Source organism: Rhodamnia argentea, chromosome 6 (assembly GCF_020921035.1).
Source record: "Rhodamnia argentea isolate NSW1041297 chromosome 6, ASM2092103v1, whole genome shotgun sequence".
NCBI lineage: Eukaryota > Viridiplantae > Streptophyta > Magnoliopsida > Myrtales > Myrtaceae > Rhodamnia > Rhodamnia argentea.
The window spans coordinates 28,523,456-28,547,931 of NC_063155.1; the positions used below are offsets into that span (position 1 = coordinate 28,523,456).

Consider the following 24,476-nt stretch of genomic DNA (forward strand, 5'->3'; position numbering starts at 1 on the left):
ACTCACTTGAAATTGAGTATTTGTTTACCTTTTCAATGTAAGAAGGTGCAGAGAAAATGCCCTAAGCCAATGTTCGAGTACCAAGCTCTGCGCCGCTGAAGTAACCCATGTCATGACCTCAAGAAAAGCTCGAAAGACTCTCCACAAAAGGGTATATATACCCAAAATTGAGACAGGTGGGTAGGTCGAGAAGACCAAATGACACAAAACACCTCTGTCTATGGAACTCTACAAAATAGCCTTGTAAGTTCGGAGGAAGAGATGCCTCCACATAAAGGGCGATATAAGCTTTGAGATAATATTTTTACTGCAATTGTATAATCTAATAGGACAGAACTGAGCTAGACTATTAGAATTAGAAACTTCAGAAAAATGAAAGCTTTATACTCAAATAACGAAGTCTATTAACTCGGAATATCCACTAACCTCTATTTAAAGAATTAGTGATATGTGCATTTTGTTCGAGTGCGGATGAAAAGTACCTAATTCGAAGAGCTCTGTTAGTTTGTTTAACATGGGGATAAGGACACTGCAAGCATCATAATATTCGTACAGCGTGCACTTGAGTGCCGTAACTTTTTTTTTTCGATTACTTGATTGTCAAATTGTTCATTCGAGTGACTATTCAAACAATTCATCATACGTGACTTTTTAAATTAAACATTAAGTCGGACATGAGTTTTTTTAAAAGAATTCAAGTCTAATGTGGATCATTTTTCCTCCAATGTGGAAAAAGTAACGGAAGAGAACCCAAGAAGAAATCATAACAAGAATTGCAGAGATTGCTGAAAAAAAGGCCAAAGAATCGAATGAAGATCGATACTTACCGTAAAAGACCTCGATGAAATGCTGAAGTAGAAGAATAGGAAAATGGGTAATTGTTGAAAATAAGGAATTTCCAACCATATGCTTTTCCTGATATGAAACAAATGAAGACGAAGAGCAAAAAAAGACATTAGAAAAAATCGTCAAAGAGCATAGTAGGCGAGCTAGAAATGGAGGTCTGCTCGAGCGAAGATCATGGACCTTGACAGTGAAATAGAGATCTGCAGGAGAAATGGAGACGAAACAAAAATGCAGATCGAGCAAATTCTACTCGATTACCCGATAGTGAAGCAGAATAATCGTGAAACTTCCTGCAAGTTAGAGAAAAAGCAAATTGCAGGAACAACTACAGATGCAATGGGAGCGTTTGCCTTTTCGCAGTACTCACGAATTAGAAGACAAAATTCAAAGGTTAGAATCTAAACTCAAAAGGGAGTCGACCGAGTCTCTAACCGCCATTGATGAACTTTGCGCTCGCATCAAGAGCTTGGACGAACAGCTGAACAAACAAGCACCAGAGTTTGAAGCTGATCTCTGGAAATCATAACTCGTGCAAATTTCAGGACATGACTTTGTTCCAAATTTGAGGGTTTAGGTTAGGGTTTTTTTTTCTTTTTCTTTTTCTCCCTTGAAAAACATAGCAATTTTGCTGCGATTTGTTAATTTGGGGCAAACATATTGCAAAACGAAGTCATTTTGCCCACTCAGGTGCTGATTCATTTCGCTCGTGTGACATGCCGGACGTTACATAATAAATTAATGGCACGTCGGGGTTTATCAGCTAGATCTGTAGCCAATGAAGCTTAAGTGAATTATTTTTAATCGACATGGCACTCTAAATGATCGAAATATAAAAGTTATGGAACTCAAGTGAGCGGCATACTAAAGTTATGGCACTTATAATGTACTTATCCATTGAACATATCTTCCCTAACTTCGTCTCGGAAATGTTTGTAGAATTGCTCATTTACCATATTGAGCAGAGTGTGAAAGTCGAACCCCGCACCTATTATACTAGTGTCCTCACTCCCAATTCCTTTGCCAGCAGGGTTGCATGCCTATTGGCAATGACCACATTGAATATATTAAAAGCTTAAGAATGATATTGCACACCGGACCAAAGCTGAAGACTATGAATAAAAAAAATCTTTTTAATATATTATTTTGTAACAGTTAAAAGCAACCTCATCAGCCCGTTAGGCTAAGAGAGCGCTAAAAAAAATGGAGGATCAAATAGCTTTTACTTAAACTTCAAATTCACAGTCGTGAGCTAATCATATTTGGCATTTGCAAGATCTGTTTTGAGCTTGTTTCTATTTCTAGCGCTTAGCAAGTTCTGTAACTCTCATAATAACCAAGTTTTGTAACTTCGGTTCAATTTGTTACGATTGTTCTAAGGAAAGCAAAAGGATATCCTACTTCTAATGCCCAACACAACGTTTCCTATTGGAGCAAACGTCACTTCCTAAACGCTTTATTTGGCAATTGAATTTTGTGATGGAGGTGAAGTGAAAATCAAAGAAAGGAAATGAGTTAGAAAAGAGGGATTAGGGATAATTTCTTGCGTTGGGTGCACATTTAGGGGAGGTGATGTGGAGAGAATTAAAATTGACCAAAAAAAAAAAATACAACGCTTATACTATTAATAATATTTTATTAGAACTTAAAATTATACGCATTCAACTTGAATATTTAAATTATCAATGTTCATGGTCGGGGGAACAATGTTTGTAATTAACAGATAATCATAGTTATCCATTAACTGTAAATTGTGTTTTCATCGATTATAATTATCAATTAATTGGTAACAGTGATCGACATATCATATTTCATGGGGAAATTTTCAATTAAAGGCCCCATGTGACCTCATTTTTTTTAAATAAGAACCCGAAATATATTTTGTTTTAAATCAATGTCATGAAGTACCCTCTTCGTTTCAAAGCATGACATGATCGAATGGTATTTTTGTCCTTTACTCTTTTTTTCAATTTCATTCTTTTTTCCTGCTTTCCTTTCCTTTTCTGCTTTTCTTTTCCTTTTTCCCCTCCCCTCTCCTCCCCAGCCATGGTCCACCATTGACGCGACTTGCGCAGCTCAATCCTCCCAAAAAGAAGGCACTCTCCGTCTTCGCCGGAGCGATGGCTCGAACTTCAATCGCGTCATCACCCAAGTGCCTCCTCTCCAGATCCAGCCTGTTTTCCCATGTCGTCCCCTCCCCGATCTGTCACCTACATGCCCTGACCCGGCGATGAGGCATTGCGAGGCGTCGCCCTCATCCCCGGCAAAGGGATCGGTCCCGTCGTCGGCGCTTCCATCGAGGAGGTCATGTCCGAGATGCACGCACCGATCTACTTCATTTTCCCCAGGAACCAATTGTCCCGGAAGATGCCAGCGAGATCTCGAATAAAAGCTTTCATAATCATCCCATCGTTTTCTTATTTGTGTACAAAAAGTTGGGAAACAAAAAACATAGAAAACTACTTCGACTACGTTTGGAGGGAACCTCATATCCACTGCCATCACACATCTCCTTTGCATTTGACTACGAGGAAGGGATTTGTTCTTCTCTATCACTTCCACTTTGAATCTCCGGTAGTACTTCAATCTATAGACGATGAAAGATATCGCAGTGATTTCATCATTTTTGTTGAGAAAATCACCCAAAAAAAAAAAAAAATCCGAAACCTTTTTCATTTGTACCGATTCGGTCCATTTGGACATCGACTGTCTTACATGGTGCGGCTCTCAAAGATGTGAACAATTTTTAATATCATTTTCATATTTTGTTAATTTTTTATGTATGTTTTATTTTTGTTTTTCTTTTTTCATTTTGAAACAATCGGATCACCGGTCTTAGTGAATAAATGGAGTCAATGGGACATCAAATGGAAAATTCATTCAATCACAATGAACGGATTTTTAACGAGGAAAATGTCACGTCCGCCCATTCGACCTCTTGGAAATTCGCAAAGCCAATTGCTTTTTTTTTTTTTTCAAAATTGAACGGCATTTTTCGATTATTCGTTAGTCACTCTGGCGTTCAAGTACTTCATTTGGCGTCAACGCCAATTTATAGGCGTAGTTGGTAGAGTCGTACCAAGCTGTGGATCTTTGACTTCCAAACAATGCCAATCTGTTGCACGACGAGAGGTATCACAATGATTATCATTTTCCTTGCAAAAATTACCAAAAAAAAAAAAACGGTCCTAAACATTTTGTATTTGTACCGATTCAGTCCATTCATGCAAGATTTTGAATAAGAACGCATTCTAAGAAAGTCTTTACCCAACCGAAGAAATGCAACTACAATGCTTGGGATACTTTCGTCGTCGATCGAGGCATGCTTATGACTCCAGCAACTGGTTTTCACAAAACAAGGAAATTTGTATCTTTCAGAAAGGCTATGAAAAGGCCGGCAAATGTTGCGAGATTAGCCCCATCGAGATATCGCTCGTGTTTAAACTTTTTTTCATCCGATCTTAGTCCGGTTGATCTTGATGAAGAGTACTCAAGTAAAACATGTGTTAAAGTCACGAATAAATTGAATAACTATGACAAAAGATAACGTGAACTAAAAGTTCGGACCCTGAACGAGGAGGAACGACAATCAGAAGTGATCATAACACAAATTAACATAGGGCAACTCAAAGTGTTACCTTCACATGCAGAGTTGCACCAGTATATGCATATGAAGATCGTGATGAATAAACAAAACCGAAAATGTGTATTCTGTATCTTCGTTTTCCTCCAATCGGTCCGAATTCTGTACATTTAAATCTTATGAAAAGCATGTAGTAACTAGTCTTATCATCTATAACCTTTCCTGCATATTTTCCTATCTACAAGTAATGATGGTGATACACCTCAATCGGTTAATGATCAAAAAGGCCTCTTCAGATCCTTGAAGTCCTGCGAATCGATACACTCCAACCTCTCTCTGTGCAGATTCAACAGCTTCACAGCCTGCGTCGCTTTCTCTTTGGTACTCTCTCCACACCCGACCTGAAGCAGCAACAGCAGCTTCTGGAAAGCACCCACCAGAAGAGCTTCGGCCAAAACCCCTCCACCATCTTCGCTGCTCTCGCCGGGCGCCATCAGCTTCCACAGAACCGACACCGAGAACTCCGTGGCCAAATCCGAGACCCGCAGCAACTTCTTCACCAGGACCGGCACGGCCAATGAATTATCGCGCGCGGCTTCTTTCCCTTCTTCGCTGTCGCAGATCCCGTTGAGAACTCCCAATGCTTTCTCAGATGTGCTCCGATCGGCATCCACGAGTGTCTCCACAAGCAAAGAGACCAAGCCCATTTGCACGAATCTTGATATGATTGCGTCCTTAGCCGGATGGGACGAAGTGACCATGTGATAAATGACAATCAATGAGGATTTTGTTGCCGCGGGGCAAATGGGTTCCTTGACGAGCTTGAACAGGGATTCTGAGACTCCTTCGATCTCAGCCAAAGCCTCGATCTTCCGCTTGTCCGACGAGACGATCTCTCTCAGTGCCAAAGCTGAGTTCCATCTCGAGGACAAGTCGCCGCTTGTCAAGAACCCGACCATGCGGCGTAAAGAAGAGGGCGATCCTAGGCGTGACTTGGCCTCTACACCGAGAGGCAGCATCAATGTTAAGGCCGATAATATTTCCTTCAAGACGGCATCTTTCTCTTCATCCGCGCTCGATGTCTCCGAGAAAGCTCCAAACGCTGCCACCAAGACAGAACCCGTTCCGTTGGATTTGAAGCACTTCTTGTTCCGTTCGCTTTCCTTGGTCAAGGCCTTCATCTTCACCACCAGCTTCCTGCAAACGCTTTGGTCTTTCGCTTGGCCAGCCTCGGAAATCTTATCGAGCATCTCCACGACTTCCATCGAGCTCACGGGGATCCGCGGGGTCGGGATCCGCTCTATCCCGTGGGACCGGTTCTCGACGCACCAGTCCTGGATCATCCTCCTTATCATGTGGTTGGGCACCGGCTCGAGGCTCTCGAGGGTCCGGTTGGTGATGGGGCACGTCCGTTTCCCGGCCTCGATCCACGTCTCGATGCTCCCACGGTCGTACGTGATCCCGGAGGACAGGATGACGGGGTCCTTCATCAGGTCGAGCGATATCGGGCACTTGAACTCACTGGGGACGGTCAGCTCCACCTCCTCGTAGGCCTCATCGCCGCTCCGCAGCTCCAGCTTGCGAGCGCGCCGGGCCGCCATCCGTCGCCTCCACGTCGAGATCATTATCGCTTTCGTCGGAAAAAGAATGCGTTTAGGGAGATTGAAGGTTGGGAGTAGGAATGGCTGTAACGTTTTCTAGGTGTATGGCTTGTAATGTTTGAAGGAAGACAGAAGAACGATTCTTGGTGTTTTATACAAAGGCAAGGCAAAGCTACATTGATGCACGCGGTTCAACATTCAAAACTTGGATAATTATGGTTTGGGGGGCATGAGTTTTGAACGGTTGACCGTTGAAACGTTGAAATTGGGAAGAGGGAAAAGATGGAATTGGACAGCGTCTAGAGTGGAGGCTGACAAAACCTAATTAGGAGGAGGGCGCTAACGTTAATGTTGTGGGATCAAAGGTCAAAGGTTTGACGTTCGGGGAGGTGGAGGTGGTGGTCGCTGGTCAACCGGTCGGTGGGCTGACCATGCGCGCAATCTCTGAGTCCGCATGCATGTGAACGTGCTCCTCCTGTACACGAGTTTAATTTCTAATTAATCTTAAAGCCGAGTGGACGTTGACCTGGTTTAGGCCGCGTTAGGCTCCTTAATATTGGCCACTTAACACACGCGCCGCACGCGTAACCCGCGGCTTCGCGACTCGCGGAGTTGGGTCGGTTGGTCCTTGGCCGCGTTGCTGATCGACCCCGTGCAAAATCTAAGAGGACGCGTCCGGGATGCTCTCGAGCCATGAGCTAACACGGAATCCGGCGTGTCTCTCTGGACGTGTGCCGTCCTAACGTTATGGGATATTTCTCCTTTCCAATTACAAAATCTTCCAAAGTCCTCAGAGTAGCCTACCGAAGTCACCTATGTTCACCAAAGTTCGTTCTCCTAGGATGACATCGAGAGAGCGCGCGAACGCAACTCTCACACGAGAAAAATGGACATTTTATGAATAAATCTATCAAAATGGGTCATAAAATCCATTTATTGACACAAATACGATGAGCTGAACTGTTATATGAGTTAGTTATATTCAATAAATTAATCATAAATAAGTTTGAGCATACTAGACCCGTCAAATGGATGAGTCGGATTGGTCGAAAATGACCCAATCCAAATAGACCCGTTTTCATGGAATGTAGACTTAGCGCCCGGCTGATATTTCCTAAAACACTTTTATATTTAACCAAATATATAAATTCTTGAAGCAAGAGTGCGGAGTGAGCGAGCACGAGATCAAGTGAAGGCTAGAAAGAATGAAGAGAAACTTATGGAGGTGTGTGGGGATCTAAGTAAGTTGTAATTTTATTTACTACCCTTTTAACATCCATATAATACCGAATGCTCTAGAGAGTTTTTGCCGGATTATACAATTGATTGGTCCTTAAAGCTCCGAGACTGAAGCAAGAAAAGCTTGCAGATTCACAAACTCTCTGTGATGGGTCAGGCTAAAAAATTTTAAGTCTTGACAATACGCAATTAACTCGGGTTTGTGAGTGCATATATATCACCCCACGCTGTCTAAACAAAAAAATAAATCAAATTAAATTAAATTAAGGAGCGTAGTTTTTTCCTAGCAATTCATGATGGATTTTCCCATTTTTGACCATATAAAATTTACGTAAGGTAAAGTCGTGGGTTGCGCTATTACAGCACGTGGATTTTTCAAAGCATCGAAAAAGCGACATCTTCATTCGGTCGCCCCCACACTTTTTTCCTAGTACACGTCGGGCGATGACGCTGAAAAAGATGGCATGCGAGATTGGAAATTCGCCTAAGTCGTGCCTCGGGAAAAATTCCAGAGAATTGCTGATAAAAAAAATGACAATTAAAAATGGGTTTGGACCGAACGATAAATCTGATCATTAGTCGCCCCCGGAAAAAAGAGCGAAAAGTATGATTATTAGCCACAAGTTCGCTAATTAATTCATTTTTAGATACGAGATTAGGTTGTTTAACTACCCAGCCACTTGTTCCCATGCCTTTTCTTGGAGTTTCTTCTCGTGTCGTTTCATTACTATTAGTGTGGTTTCAATGTCGACGCACGTGCGTGCTTGTCAGATGGAATTGGACCGAAGTTGCACGAGCATGTGGCGAGCCTTATAGTTTGACCATCTAATCCTTTCTTTTGAACAAAGCTTTTTTTTTTTTTTAATATTTATTATTATTATTATTATTATTATTATTATTATAGAGAAACTTCCGTCAATTTTTTTTTTCTAGATTTTGCTGGCCAAACTTTTTCGTGAAAAAACAAATATTTGTAAAATTATTTTTATGAATTGAGATATTCAACGGCCGTTGTCTTGAGGAGATTATTTTATTCGATTTTAATCGCATTGTATTGGAAAAACACGATGACCGGAGATCATCTTGTATCGAAATCGAAGAAAGATCGGTGAAATTATTCGTTCTGAAACTACACTATTTTACACGGTCTATACAAAAGATTCTAATCGCTATGTTATTTTTTATTTTCGGTCGAAAACCGGAAGGGAAGGCTCGAGTATCTTATATACAAAATTGAAATACCTAATTTTCTTTTATAAGCATAAGAAAGCTAAGTTGAGACGGACGGTATGGTTTGGGCTTTATCATTTGCAGACACAAAAGGCCCCCGTTCGTTGAACCAGAAGGAGCAGTCGATCGAACTTTTCCAAAGAAATCAACTTCATGCTTCTTCTTCTTTCTGGTCAAAAACTTCATGCGTCAACTGCTCGCAATTAACAGACCCAAATAGTGTGTAAATCTAATCTCGAAAAGAAAAAAAAGATGCAATCAATCATTCCCATTATCGCGAACGGCACTTTTTGCTAGGTCACGATGATATCGATTGGCTGTTTTAAGTGTATCGGTCGCAAGAATTGCAACGTCCGCATCTCAAGAAAAAAAAGTATTACAAGGCTGGCACAAGACCGCACATTGCTTGTGTAACATACAATTCTACGCGACGTTTAAAATTCGAAGGTGCTCGCTTCAATTGGCCACACTTGTCGTTGTGTAACATTCACACGACATAGGGAAAAGTACCAAAAAAAAGTCATAAATGTATCGCACTCTTGCTAATTCAGTCCTAAATCTTGTTGATGATTTGACAATGCGGTCCATCTGGCTGGAAATCGCTGACATGGGCCTGTCTTATGTGGCACGATAGGTACTGACATGGACAAATCATACCATTTAAAAAAAAAATTGAATATTTTTTATTTTATTTTCTTTTTTCTTATTCATTTTTTTTTCATTGTGGCCAAGCTCAATAACCACAACCCCTGAGGGGTCGCTGCCCTCGCCTAGTGGTTGCTAACCACAATAAAAAAAAATTAGAAATATTTAAAAGTTGTAAAATTTATCCTCGTCAGCGGCCGTCGGATCATGTAGAACGACCGGCGCATATGTCGATGATTTCTGGTCAAGATTCGCCCGACGGACTATATTGGCAAATCGTCAAAAAATTTAGAACTCAGTTGATACGAGTGAAAGTTTAGGATCAAATTAGCACAAGCATAATAGATTTACGATTTTTTCCGGCGCTTTTCCACGCGACACGCTTGCTTTCATGCACTCTTGGTTTGAACTTTGGCTAAGCAATGTTTTTGCCCCTGGTCAAAACGCAATTGAACTTACACAGGAAGGCAAAACAAATCCCTCCATTGCCTTTTCGCAACATTAAACAAACAAGAACAATCGAAAAGAAAAAGGGCAAAAAGGAAAGAACATAGGAACGGCAGCGATGATTGATGAGAGAATGCGACCGAACAAGACGAGCCTCGTGACCACTTGGAGCCCAAGGGGCCCTTTACTGCGTAGCCCCGTGCAGGACGATGACTTTGCTTCACTAAATCTTCAAAATCATCGCCAAAAAGTGAAAATATAATTGGGAAAAATACATCTGAAAAAAGGATTAAAAAAACAAAAAAGGGTATGCTACCTTTAATAAAAAAAAAGAAAAGAGAAAAAGCATATAATGCCAGATACGGAAAGCTTGTGAATTATTGCGATAGGGGCAGGAGGGTGGGATGCTGATCCAATGATTCCAACCACTTTGGCCCACGATCGATCGTGCGAATTATGCCCAATGCACATTTTTTACAGTCTGGGAAACACTCATCGTGTTAGAGATAGAAAGAGAGAGAAGAAATTTATGATGAGAGGTGAAAATGAATGGAAGAAATTCTTCTCCATCGAATCATTTGTCACTTGTGGAAATCATGGTTCATCGATCCGCACGTAGTCGGGGGCAAAAAACCATCCTTGTCGTGTCGGGGCAAGAAAAAAGAGAATTTGATGCGAAGCATGTTGTCGCAGTCGTGGTCTGAAGAAACCCTCCAAGACGCCACAACTCTAATTAGCTGTCCACCACATCTCTCCCTCATCGTCTCCTGATAAAATCTATTAGAGCAATTCCACGATTCGTTTAATTAAATTCCTGCGCTTTTAATTTATTTAATCAAATCCTTTTATTTCCGAAAATTCTCTGCTCAAGTCTCTTTCACATCGAATTTAAGTGAACGCAATCATCAAATGACCGTGTGAGGAAAAATTTAGACATCATAGTTTAGGTTGGAACATGAGGCGGCTACATGAACACCCACGTTTAAGGTGAAACTACCTTGTCAACTGAATTTAGACAGATTTTGTGTCGGAAAAACCTAATTAGAAAATATTCAGGCATAAATTGTCGTTTAAAATGAAAATATTTTTTATTGACTAATTGTTTTAAGCGATAATGTTTAAGAAAATTCAAATTGATAATTTTTCTGCTAGAGCTTAAAATTACAGACGATGCAGCAGAAAAAAAGGTGAAAGTTGGGATACAAAAAGTAAGAACTTTCCAATTGGAAATCGTGCAAGAACAAAAGCAAAAGCCAGACAATTGGTGGGGCTCTGCGTAGCTGTGCCCTTTTGTTTGCTATTGTTTGCTATCTTGCCATTATCAATTCTCACCAAATTCGTAGAGAAAGAGGTTTTCATTTTGCTTCTATACTCCACGTGACGTCAAGACCACAAATCACATCTCAAGTTTGGTCAATATGCATGACCTACTCAGCTTCAATTAAAGGACTGGGACTAAGCAAAACTTTCAAAAGGATCCAAAGAAGACGCAAGGAACTCCCCAAGCATACAATTAGCACATTAAACACATGACCAAAATGTCTGAATTCATCACCAGAAAATGTGGATCACACGGTCCAACACATTTCAGAGCTCCACAGGATCTGCCTCATTCAACGCAAAACGGTTCGACAATCAAGTCCTACACCCGAAAAACCTGCACATAAATTATAGTTTTCGCCGTTCAAGTTCCAGCTGACATAGGATGATCATCTCTACGGCGCATACCAGAACAGAGAAAGAAAGAAAGAAGCAAAGATCTCATAATTAACAGATAGCAGGGAACAAAGCAAACCCCCATGAACCGTCAATATGACCCCAACTCCCCCATTTACTGTTTTACTTTCAGTTTCTTTCGAGAACTCCCATACCTTCATCTCCCATCTGCCGAAGTGAATGAGCTGGCAAACCCAGACGGCCGCATAGGAATACTCGTCTGGGTGCTCCCGCCGCTCGCTAAATATGAGGAAGAAGATTCGTCAATGTTGCTATTTCCCTCATAGGCCTGCCACTTCTTGAGAGCTTGGGGTAAGGTCATATCCAGGTCGATCCCATAAATGTCCTCGGAGTCCGGCTCGGATGGCTTCCAGAGCTCCACGAGCGACGAGAGCACGCTAACCGTGTGACCCATGTCCGGCCTCTGGTAGGGTTCCCGCCCGCAGCAGTGGCCTGCGAGCTCCGCGATTGTGCTTATGCTTGCCAACGTTTCTTCGTCGAGGTTGATGATTGGGTCGATGGCTTTCCGGAATGTGTCCTTGTTGAGGTGCATTCTCCGGAACCATGTCACAAGGTGGACGCTGTCCTCAGGCTGGGTTTCATCAAGAGCCCTTCTTCCCGTGATCATCTCCATAAGGATCACTCCGAAGCTGAAGACATCGACTTTGGTGGTCACCCGTCCGGTCACTGTATAGTACAGATGTAGGGCCATATCACAAGTACTGATGATGAAGCAGTTTTTGCAGGACATTATGAAAATGTAGTGGATGATCACTATTCAACTTGTCATTACCAGACATTTCTAATATCATCACTTATAAGATTCGGCAGTAATACTGTTCTCTACCGTGGCAAAATGAAGAGAAAGTAAGGAGATTGCCACTTTGATTTTTAGGAGCAGCAAATTGGCGATATCAGCATTATTTAAATGATTGGGCATTCAGTTGGTCAAAAGTTGCATATTAGAATGCTCCTCCATTTAATTAGGCTGGTATTCCACTTTCAGTCAACTCACAAACTGCCACCTTCAAACGTTCATTACTCAATGATAATAACTACTGATTCTAGAGTGCAACGCCAAGTATTGGACGTTTAGGACCAGAAAAGCTTGAAGTGTCTCATCATTCGAGATGGCACAAAGGAGTCGGCTGAACCACTTTAAGACACGCCTGAACAACTCATTTTAGCTTATCATGGGAAGCAAGAAGCAGCCAAGGAAGTCTGTCTCTAACCAAAAACCAAGCTACTGAGAAACAAAGAAAGACTTCAAAACGTGTGATCACCTAGACAAAGAAAAATATTTTTGCTCTGATCGTACTGTTAGCATTAACCCGCGATCAATTAATCCTCCAATGTTGCAAATCCAAAAGCTGTTAACCGTAAAAACTGATGGAGATCTAGGTCAAGAAACGAATAATTCAAGAACCAAATAAGTACTCACATCAATGACACTGATCTAGCATGATTGACAAAATAAAGCTCTTCGGAAGGGATATCTTCCTTTTAATATGTCAAACAGCTCAAGCTTTTCCTTTTTTCAGTAAGTACCATGCATGCACGCTATGATTTAATTGTTTTTCAGCCTACTTCTGGTTCTAATATTGCTAATAATTCTACACGAAACTCATATTTGACTTTTGACTGACCTAATTATAGTTCACTAATCATGGGCAAAATTTAAGGAAACTGTCTACATGCTCGGACCCTGGACATTTTTTAGTAACTTCCTATGGGTACATAGCCATTTCAAGACGTGTTGGATTATTTGACAAAGGTTATTGTCCATGGGGAAAAAACAGACAGCAACTCAAAGGCAACTTCGCGTCTAATGTAATTCAAAGAAGACTTACCAGCATATTCTGGTGCAAGATACCCAAAAGTTCCAGCAAGACGGGTTTCGATGGAGCCTTTACCCTCAGGGGCAAGACGTACAAGTCCGAAATCTGACACTTTTGCCCGCATATCATCCCCAAGCAGTATATTTGATGGTTTAAGATCACGATGAATAAAGGTCTGATGAGCTAAACCGTGAAGATATTCGACCCCTCTGGCAACATCCAAGGCAATGCTGAGTCTTCTTGTCCACTCAAGAGGCTTTAGTCCTTCCTCTTTCCAGTTGAAAAGATGTCTACTGAGAGTCCCCTGAGGCATGTATTCGTAAACAAGAAGCCTCTCGTTTCCTTCTAAGCAATACCCCAGCAATGCAACCAAATGCCTGTGCCTGACCTTGGTAAGAACGGCAATCTCAGACATGAATTCATTCAAGCCCTTCTCTGAAATCACGCTGGACTCCATCCTCTTGACAGCAATCTTTGTCCCATCATGTAGTTCGCCCTTGTAAACAGTCCCAAAACCACCTCTTCCCAATATATTGTCTTGACTAAAGTTGTTCGTTACATTCCTCAAGACCTGAATAGAAATGACCATATTCCCAGCTTCAACCACATGAATGTCCCCGGTCCCACCACTGCCTTGACTGTGGCTTTCGCTAGAACCACCATTAGCACTTGATCCTGCAACAGTGATCTTCACACCGTTTTGGTCGCCAGAATGTCGAGGATGAATAACCATTCCATTGTTTGGACTTTGCACTTTACCAGAACTCTTGGGCCTTTTTCTATACCAAAAGAGCAAACCGAGCAGCGCAATCACAGAAGCACCACCAACTAGAGGAACCACAATCCTCGCAATACTGGATTTCTTTTTGTCAGAAATGCTCCCTCCACCACCTGGTCCTGGGGGAGTAGTGGCTGATCCAGGAGTGCCAGGAGGTGCAGGAGTGTTTTTACCAATGTTACGATTACCAGCTGTAATTATATTCACATTTCTCCGAAAAGTAGGTACGTTACCAGACAAATCGTTGTTGGAAACGTCCAACTCTTTGAGATTAGGCAGTCTCACAAGCTCATCAGGTATTGTACCTGTAAGATTATTCTTGGACAGTAACAACCGCTGCAGTGATGTAAGCTGAGAATATTCAGGAGAAATAGTTCCAGAAAGACCCATATTTTGGAAGTTAATAACTGTGATGTTGCCCCCAGAACATGTAATCCCTGTCCACGCATTCCCTGACTCACAAGCATCGTTCCCTTGCCAATCTTGAGCGAATTTAACAGGGTAACCCATTGGTTGAGCAATGGAGAGCAATATATTGACTATGGGATCACAAGGAGTACCCGGTGAGGACGTGCAAAAGCTCTTTCCACCCACCATATCGACCTGGACAGCTTTACTATCAAAAGCAGGCGTCGGTCCCTGGAGCAAATTATTTGTCAGATTCACAACCTTAAGGCTAGGAAGCTTCACCAGGGACTCGGGGACAACGCCAGTCAACTGATTATCCCTCACACTGAAATCCCACAGATTCTTCAAATTCGAAACATCGGGTATGGGACCCGTGAACTGGTTACCGTGCAACCACACCTGTCCTAACTCGGTCATATTCGCTATAACGTCGATCGTCCCGTTGAGGTTAGAATTCCCACTCTTCCCATTCAGCCAGAGGATCTGAATCGGAGACCCGGAAAAGCTCGAAGGTAACCCACCTTCCAGGTTGTTCAGGGCCAATTGAAGCTCGATCATACCGGGAAAATTTTGCTCATTTATAAAATCGGGGATTTTACCGTTCACATTCGCTCCATTCGCACTGAAATTTTGAAGGGCGGTGCAATCTCTTAGGGTATCAGGAATTGCCCAAGGAGCGAAGTTATTATAGCTCAGATCAACCGCTTGCAAAGCTGACATACCAGAGAAGAAACCCGAAGGAATGGAGCTGAAAGCGTTGGTATGAAGAAGCAACACCTGTTACAAAAAGGGCCAAAAAAGTACGAAATCACTCGCTTTTTCCCAGAAAAAACTTGAAGCAAGCTCCTATGAAGCCAAAAGAAAAAAGGCAAAAAAATCCCAAAAGCTCGGTACCTGTAACTGAGCCAACCCGGCGAAACTCGGCAGGTCACCGGTGAGCTGGTTACGCATGACCTCGAATCGCACCAGAGAAGTGAGGTTGGGGAGCTCCAGAGGGAGAGTCCCAGTTAGGCCTAGATTGCCTATCTGGATCCGGGTCACCCGGTTACCAGAGCAACCGACTTGGGCCCACAGGCACGGGTCGGGGTTGGACCAGTCGAGGGAAGAAGGGAGCTTCAGGCTCTTCTTGAGAGCTTGCATTGCGAGGACGTCGCTCTGCTGGGTCTGAGCCGAGGCAGTGAGGCACAGAAGCAGAGGGACGGTCAGGAGGGCGAGAACCCGACGACCCATCTGGGGTCTCCGCTGATTCTCCCGGGAAACCGCCGGGAAAGCGAGGGAAAACGGAGGTGGGTCTTTGACGGAGGCCTTCTTAGGGCTCATGCGAGGCATTCGTTGCGGGGGGAAGGCGCTGCCTTTCGTCGTTCGACCATGGAAATATGGAAACTGCACGCACAGAGTGAGAGAGAGAGAGAGAGAGAAAGAGAAAAGGTGTAGTACTGTTGCTTGATAGAGAGAGAGAGAGAGAGAGAAGAAGCGGCGGAGATTGAGGATGAAGAGAATCAGGGAAGAAGAGAAAGAGAGAGAAAATGCTTTGTAAATAAGCGTGGGTTACCATAGAAAGTGAGAGAAAATGAGGGAAAAGCTTAAACAAAAAAAAAATATTTTTTTTTTTTGTAAGAACGGGATAAATATCGAACGACGACGACGAGATATTTGTCCTTATTACACGTACAACCTTAAGATCAAAATAATCATTTTGGACAACATTAAAAAATATATACATCTTTCCGCCGTCTGCCTTTTTTTTTTTTTTGGCCCTCCTTCAATTTTTTTTTTCTGGTCGGGAAAATATAGAAAAGATAAAAAAAAAAGAAAAAGAAAATTTGACCATGTTCTTGTGTATGGAAGGGGGTAACGCAAACAGCTGGCACATGCGTGTGGGGCCCGCGGGAATTTAAAATGGGTGGGCAGTGCTAATTAGGTATGACTTACGAGCAATTTCTGGACACGTAAAGGAGGACCATTATTAAGAGAGTAGTAGCATAGTTGGATCCAGGAGGAGATTATGAGGTGGAATATATCATCAGATTTGACTAATCTGAGTGATGCGGAGAAGAATCACCGGATTTTGGAACATTAAAAGGCTCTTTAGATGCTCTAATCACGAAAAAAAAAAAAAAAGAATCGAATGCGGCCTTGACGAGATGAAAAGAAAGTAAATTGCGAGGAGGGAGGTGAATCATTTTAAAAGCTCGTATCGTTTTGGAAAATGAAATTGAGTACTTATTGAACGCGAGTGGTTTTTATACGGATTTGCGCGGCGCGTGTTTATGGGACGGCCGTCGTGGGATGAGATTTCGGATTTTGAAAACCGAAATTTGTGGGAAATAAAGAATGAAATTATTAGTCCACGCATTTGTACGTGGATATAATGTTTGTAAATGAGCGCGTACCGGCAAGGAAGATAAAAAGTTTAGGGTACCCTTAAAAACCCGAGGCCCTCTTTGTTCTATAATGATACCAATAAATGTGCCCTATGCTAGAAATTAAAGGTTGAAAAGTCAAGCAAAATCACTTTATTTTACGAAACGTTTTATAACAAGATAATGGAAAAAGAAATTACCTATAAAAGCGCACAATTTAAGAAAATTGTATATACGGAAGGATGAAAATATTTCTAACATTGAAAATTTTATTTTTTTTTACAGAGGTTGTTGTAAGATAGAAGATGTCCAAAATTTTGCATGTGAAGTATCGAGGACTTTAGTAAAGTTCTTAAACAGTTTCGTATGAACTTTGAGACGTAAAATTCGGGGTATTTCCTAATATGAAGGAAAGGAAAATATTTTCTTTCAATTTGAAAGGTAATGGAGGGGAAGACAGACTCCACGTCATCTTCGGGTGGCTATTGCCGGGTAGAGTCATACAGTAGCTTTCTACGCCTGGGGTAAATCATCGGAGCTTCGGCTCCTGCGTCGTCGATATTTGCTTCACACAATGTCTTTGAACCGACTTGTCGGCGATGTATTCTCGATAATAAAAGATTAACGTGAGCAAGAAAAGGCCATTTCCCAAAAGACACGAGGGAAAAAAAAAAAATCGACGCAAAGGTGGTGCGTCATATTACTTGGAATTAGCCTTTTTTACCGATAATTTTCCGGATAATACAAATGACCCGGGACACAGACCCGAGAAATCCAAAGATCCGCTCGTCCTTTTCTGTCTTTGGACAAATTTTTAAAAACCGAAAAACGGGGAAAAGAAAATAAAAAAAAGAAAATCGTCTCTCCTGGACATTCTCTACCCACGTGGCGATGCCAACGCACCTTCCCGAACGTAAATCATCTTATGTTAATCTAATCGAAATTCCCCTTAATAACAATCCCTTAAGTCACATTCCGTTGTCACTACCCGCGTTGACAAATTTGCCCTTCTGGAATCGGCGAATTTATCGCGGCGGGAAGAGTTTAATGGCGCCTGGTATGTCTGTCAACCACCCCGAAGAAAATCCCTGACACAGGTTTGTTTTTTTTTTTCGGTTGGGGGTGGGGGGGAAGGAGGAGGAGGAGGAGTTTGAACTGACCTGCACGTCATCAATGTACTAATCAAGTTTAACAGTTGTTGGGCCCCATTTGAAATTAATTCCCAACATAAATACGTTTAGTTGGGTAACGTAGGTTGAGCCTGGCCTATGCCGAAGATTTTCGGTGCCGGCCTTGGCCATATTTCGTTTTCTAGGTCCTTATTTGTGCTAGACCATGTGGAAAATAAAAAAAATGTGCATAATTATAAGCTCTCATGTTTCGCTTGCCCAATGCAATGTTAGGATTTATCTTACATTGTCGGCCGGCGCAACAAGTTCCATGTCCGGCACGTGGAGTCGTGGTAGGAAGGACATGTTTGATTACCCGACGGTTTAGAAAAGTGAAAATGATTCGACTTTGAGAGTGTATATTGACTTGCTTTAGGCTCTTGAAGTCGTGACGCTCCGTTTGGAAAGTCAATAAGTAGGATGATAAACCATTTTCTAAACACTCTCTTTTAAACTGGGGGTGATCAATGGGTGGTTCATGATGGCATGCCCTAATGCTCCGGGATCACATAAAGCTTAGCTTGTTATTATTATTATTTTTTGGATAACCGAGGTTTTCCGGGGGTGGTGAGGGTTTTGCCAATACCACCGGGTACGTCCTTTAAGACATGGTTGCTGGGAGTCGAATCTGGAACCTTATCGGTTTACATGTCTAAGGCTCGGGCATCTTACTAATTCATCCGACGCCTCATTGGCTGCTTAGCTCATTGTTGGTCTCTTACATATACACGTTAACAAGAGATGTGATATAATGTCCATTTGTAGACAAAACATAACATTCGAAATTAAAGTGGTAGTGAGGATATCAAATCAATCCTTGAAAAGGTACAAAATGCATGTCAATTAGACAGCTAATAAGAGACACACACATATCTTTGGGAAAAGGTACAAAAAAAGTCATAAACTTATTACATTGATACCAATTCGATTCTAAATCTTTTAATTGAACCAATTGTGTTATCCAACCAATTTTGGCTGGAAATGGCTGACTTGAATTTTAGTAATATCTTATGATTTTTGTAATTATTTTTGCTTTTTTTCTTCTTTCTTTTCTAATTTCTCCCTCTTCTTTTTTTTTTGGCTGAGGGCCAGCGAGGGCCGTAGAGACAAAACAAACATCGGCTGTAATTGTTAGATTGTTCCTTGAATCTCTGACATCTCCTTGTTTCACTTACGTGAATGTGAATCTAGGAAAGCTTTGGACGCAGTTCAGTAAACATAAACATACTCGCCAAATACCATGCTCTTGCCTTGCTTTAAGACACGAAGAACGTTATGGTATCTGCATGGTGGAAGCAACATTATAATTTATATTGCTCTGTAAGGCTTCATAAACTTCGAGAAGTTAATATTGGGAAGGTAGCTCCAAGGATGCGAGAATATATAAAAGAATCAATTTTATTACTTACACGAGAATCGTTTACAAATTTCATTTATAGCTAGAATCAACATTGTGTAGCCCTCCCACATGTTGTTGCCGGGTGCTTGTTGTCTTCACAGAGCTTCATGACATCCTGCGTGAAGAACCGAATGATCATCACTCGAGTATCATAACTGATTTAGCAAATTAGAATGGTTCTCGATTATCAAGAAATTTCATCTCGCACGTACCGATCATAGGTCACTTTTACTATGCCGGCAACCGGGTTCGCGATGGGCCTCGTGGCACACAACTGAAACGACTCACGCTAGATAGCCGCCCCTTTCTCTATTTTTACAGCCTCGTGGACGGATGAAAGAAGGGAAGTTACATAAGGGGTAGTGAACAGGTGTAAGCTTCGTTGCTCGATAGTATGGAGTACTGACCACACCAAGGGACAGGCCCTAAAGCGAAGGACGACTCGACTTTTTTCCCCGTCCCCCGGCCTCTCACTTCGTTTCGTTCTTCTTACGTATCGTCGCTAATTTGTAGTATCTACCTGATCCCTTAATTTCGAATCAAGGGATTCATTAGACAATTCTTGAGTAAACTAATATTAAAATAATCAAATAATAAGAAATTTGAATCCATATAGAACAGAATTCAAAAAGCTTCCCTCGAGAGGTCGATGGTGCCGTTGCACCCGCCCGGGCAATGGTCCACGATCTTCACCACGACCGACCTAATTTGACGATAACGCCAAATTTCATCATGGCGATCTTTTCAGGCTAAGAATCATCTTGTCACAAGAAAAAAAACTTACGAACGTATGTCTGGTAAAATGTTGCCGTGCCCGAATCGGCTAGAGTTGCCCATGGAATGGAGGAGAACACAAGAGCAAACAAGGTTAGGACAAAAACATTGAACACCTTTACTCGTTTTGTTGATGTCATTCCTCTTCCATATATGTTGTGTAAATCTTACTCATGTGTCCAATATCATCCAGATGCTCTAACTCCGTTTGTTTTGCGAAAAAGAACAATTTGGAAAATATTTTTCTGAAAATCATTGCTTGTATCGGTTGAAATAATTAATTAGTCAATAAAAATTATTTCATTATCGACAACAATTTGTGTCTTAACATTTCTTGAAGATGAAAATATTTTCCATTTATTCATTTTTTGTGAGCGATACAAATAATCATTTTTAAGAAAGTACTTTTCAAATTGTTCATTTTTTGAGAAGCAAGAGTAGATTGCCAAAGTTTTCCCTACAATTTCCAAGGATCGTTATATCTACGTATGCTTTGTTTCACAAATAATAAGCAAAGGACTCGGAACTTCCCGAGCTTGGCAGAGCAATTTTTGTGTCGAAGCCTAAATTTTGGGGACCCATTAGTGACTTATAAGAAAATGGAGTCGACCCCTAACCCCTAAACAAAAATATCAATATCACACTTACACTTTTGATTTAGCATTAACATTTGGCAATTAGAGCATATTTGCGTGATATCCGGCCAAGAGACGACGTGCTTGATCAAAGGGCAGATAATCTGGAAGAGGGAAGCAATTGATTAACAAAGGGATCATATCTTTCGTGATGCTCTTGGGCACTAATCCTCTCTCTAGTTGATCTCCGAAAATTCAATTCAATATTGAAGAATGAAGATGTCCGATTCTGATATGATTTGTTTTGATTATAGGCATTATCCAATTGGGAAACTTTTGTGCATAAAAATCATTATAATCATTAGTGTGAGCCGAGAGATGTTTCGCAATCATTTCGTTTTTATTATTTTGATTTTTCGTCTTGAATCTTGGTGAATAAGGCTTGGTGGGTTTGATAATCTAATTTCGTACTTTTAATTCATTGCACATATCGATTTTGAAAGTTCGAAAAAAATTTGCATTGCACGTTAGGATGGATTAGTTTCATAATTAGAATTGCCTGTTTAGGAAATGTGTGGTAATTTAAGGAAATTTTTCAATTTAGAATAACGCTTAATTTAAATTATTTCATATGTCGAATTGGATAATTTCACATTTTAAATAGTTTCATAGTTAGAAGAAAATCTAAAAAAATAACATATGCATATCATATAGTTTTAGTTGCATCATCCTTGCCACGTCATCATACCTGTCATCATGTTTGCCAAGTCATAAGCCATGTCACATTTTCCATGCCATTTTAGTGATTGCATGTCAAGTTCATAGATTGCATGTCATGTTAAATTAGTAGCATGTAGACATATTGTAGAATTTAAAATTGCATTATATGCATTGCATATAATATAGTTTTTGCTTAAAAAAACCAAAAAAAAAATTAGAATTAAATTTCACATAGAAATCATATTTAGGGCATGCATATATTTTAAGTTAATATCCTGCGGATATTGGGATATAATCATAGTGAATTATGCTTCGCTTTGCATTGGGGTTAATTAGCTCTATCTCTAGCAATTTATTTAATACTTTTATTATCGAGTATTAAATTATTGATTGTGCATCCGTATGATCACCCATTGAATGTTAGTGGCTTAATATCAATCAGACTGTTTGCAAAGTTTTCTGAAAAAGCAAAGAAAATAGGTACCAAAAGAGTGTTAGATTGACCTAGCGTTACCAACTCCTCTCATCCATGAATATCTAGTTCGTAAAAGTAAAGTGCTCTACCACTCTTAGGTATCTAATCAACCTACCAATAACTAATTAGCGGCTACTCCTAAATGAATTAATTTACATGTTAAAATCAATCCAGAAGTTGAGATCGGTAGGGCTTAAGAGAGTTTGTGCTAAATCTTTGGGCTTAGTACTCCATTAGCTTTACCCAGAGTGGTTCACCTCTAAGAAGGTCGCGGCATTTAGTATACATATTGTTACATTGAATAAAAAGTGATAGAATGGAACCGGCATTAAAGCATAAACACCAACACATTTGGAAATAACAGTTAAAACAAGTTTCTTTCGGACTAGGAAAATCTCTAATTTGCCAAAAAAAAATAATAATAAATATTCACGAATCTTGTGGTTGTTCACATAAACTCATTATTCGGAACAGAAGTTCTTCTCTCCAAGAATCTTTTTAACTGTTCGAATACGGATCCATTTATGTCGAAATGGTTATGCAAGGAATAACACTTTATTATGTTAATGAACATCGACCATAGTAAGATACATGCTGTCAGGCAACTTGATTAGTCATTTCATTCGACTGATGTTCGAATTTGAATGCCACCGCTGATGGACGATATAATAAATAACTCCTATACTTACAATTATTAATTACAATATGCTTCGTGGCAAACCAAGGAGAGGAGGGAATATTATCGAAGAAGTCCTAAACCTACGACGGTCAATTCAGTCCAAACTTTTTAAACGTGTCACTTTAATCATAAAATTTAGTCTTAAATCCTTTTTTTTTTTTTTTTGCGGACAATCTTAAACATTTTAATTGTGGCAATTCAGTGCTAAATATTTTGAAATTTTACTATTTCTTGTATGTTATCCATGGTGGCTCTCTTCCTCGCATCGTCTCGACACAAGGACTCGTGATCGACTCTTCGGTCTTCGCGGCATTCCATATCCATCAGCATAAAAACCCCTAAGATATTTTTTTAAGTCACAAAAGAAAAAACAAAATTGCTCTGCTAAAAACGGCCTCGATGATAATCATCGAGATCATGCATGAGGATTGAGGCAGACGGACCGGCGGTAGGATATGTTTACCTTTCCGGCATCTGGGTGGGCTATAGATGCGAAAGCCTCTTGTGAGAGGTCGATGGTGCCGCAACACCCCACCGGGCAATAGTTGACAATCTTCACCACCACCACCGACTTGACGGTGCATGTGTGAGGATCACCGAGGTTGGTGGCGGCGGTGCACGTCTCCGAGTACTTTCTCCCGCAAGCAGCCCTGCGTTGCCAAAACTCATTGCTCGCCTCAGCTATCATCCCCACCCGGAGTGTCGTACCTGTAGCATGCGGAGGCTCTATATGCAGCGAAGGAATTCAAACCCAAGAACAAAAGAGTTCAGATCAGTGGTAGAAATATGTCAGTGCAGGTTGTAGGAGCACACTTACGAGCACATTCAGTGTAGTATGTTGCTGTCCCCGAATCAGCTAAGGTTGCCTGTGGAATGGAGCAAAAGACAAGAGCTAAGCTTAGGACAAAGATACAGGAACGAGCTTCCATAGCTCTTCAAGGTCGTTCCTGAGCCACTCTCTCCCGATAACTCTTTGTTGGTATCTAGTCCTAAAGAGAGGGGCGATTGTTTAGCCAAGGACAGAGCATGCCATTTATAGATTGGTTGTCCAGCCAAATTTTGTTCTATAGACAGCGAGGAGTCGTTCTTTCCTGATGTAATTTTCATGCCAAGACACAGCGTCGCAGCCAAATTTTAATGCGCACCCGCGTGTTTATGCGTGCGTACCTCACGTATGCATCACGACAGATCAGCTCGTTACTGCGTTTGCCGCATGAGATAAAATATTCTAATCAGATTAAGTGGTGTGCAGTTTTATCTTAATCCCTAACGACACTGTCGGACAAATCGGCTCGTCACTGTGTAGTTACTCGCGATGATGAGTAGTAACCGCAAAGTGTACGAATCTGCTCGGTATATGCAGGTCCTTCAATCATCTCAAGCATCAGCAATTCAGCACATGTAAGAACTATATTAAAAAAGAGCAAGGCAAAAATCTTCAAAGGTATACGCCATGGATGTACAAGAGAACGTATTGTCCGAAGTTGCAACAAACGGGGAATGCAACTAAAATCCTGTTGATTACTCAAAGAGAAAGAGATCTTGCATCCCCGTGCATTGTGTCGCAAAAGAAAAGACAAGAACCACGCACCTCTTTAACAATATTGTTCTTACCTATCGCGTGCCATGCGTACGTCTGGTGAAAGATTAAAGCGTCTGGAAACGCAGAAACGACTGGCCTATAAGAGCTCAGTCATTAGGACAAAACTAGCAAAAACATCCAACACAATCGGTTGAGGTGGTGAGTAGGAAGATGTTGAAGCTTTGTGGTGTTGGATTTCCATGGTCCCTGCCCACGTACTAGCTGTGGCTGCTAACTGAAAACTCAATGAACTTTCTCTGCTTGGGAGTCTAGGCGAGATACACCCGCTAAATGCAGGGAAAATCTTCTTTCTGTCTTGCAGAGTACTTGAAGTTCAACTTTACTCGTTGTGCATGACATGGCATGATAGGATCCGGAAGCTATCTTGAAACCTAACATATACAGTTTGACC

General features: G+C 41.2%; 3 protein-coding genes across 4 annotated transcripts in view; 1 reads left to right on the forward strand and 2 right to left on the reverse strand.

The window, feature by feature from the left end:
• The window catches only part of LOC115757354 (DNA (cytosine-5)-methyltransferase CMT3-like), a 266,289-nt gene that overhangs the window by 60,931 nt on the left and 180,882 nt on the right, over nt 1-24,476 (forward strand). The gene's annotated exons all lie outside the window — the stretch shown is intronic.
• Nucleotides 4,527-6,150, reverse strand: LOC115727795 (U-box domain-containing protein 21-like). The gene has a single exon (XM_030658082.2). The coding sequence runs from the start codon at nt 6,049-6,051 to the stop codon at nt 4,705-4,707; it is 1,347 nt and encodes a 448-aa protein (XP_030513942.1). The 5' UTR covers nt 6,052-6,150; the 3' UTR covers nt 4,527-4,704.
• LOC115756598 (receptor protein kinase TMK1-like) lies at nt 11,119-15,819 on the reverse strand. Its single transcript, XM_030696436.2, has 3 exons — nt 15,223-15,819; nt 13,155-15,105; nt 11,119-11,991 (listed from the first exon to the last, which is right to left on the reverse strand). The coding sequence occupies exons 1-3, from the start codon at nt 15,655-15,657 to the stop codon at nt 11,462-11,464; spliced, it is 2,916 nt and encodes a 971-aa protein (XP_030552296.1). The 5' UTR covers nt 15,658-15,819; the 3' UTR covers nt 11,119-11,461.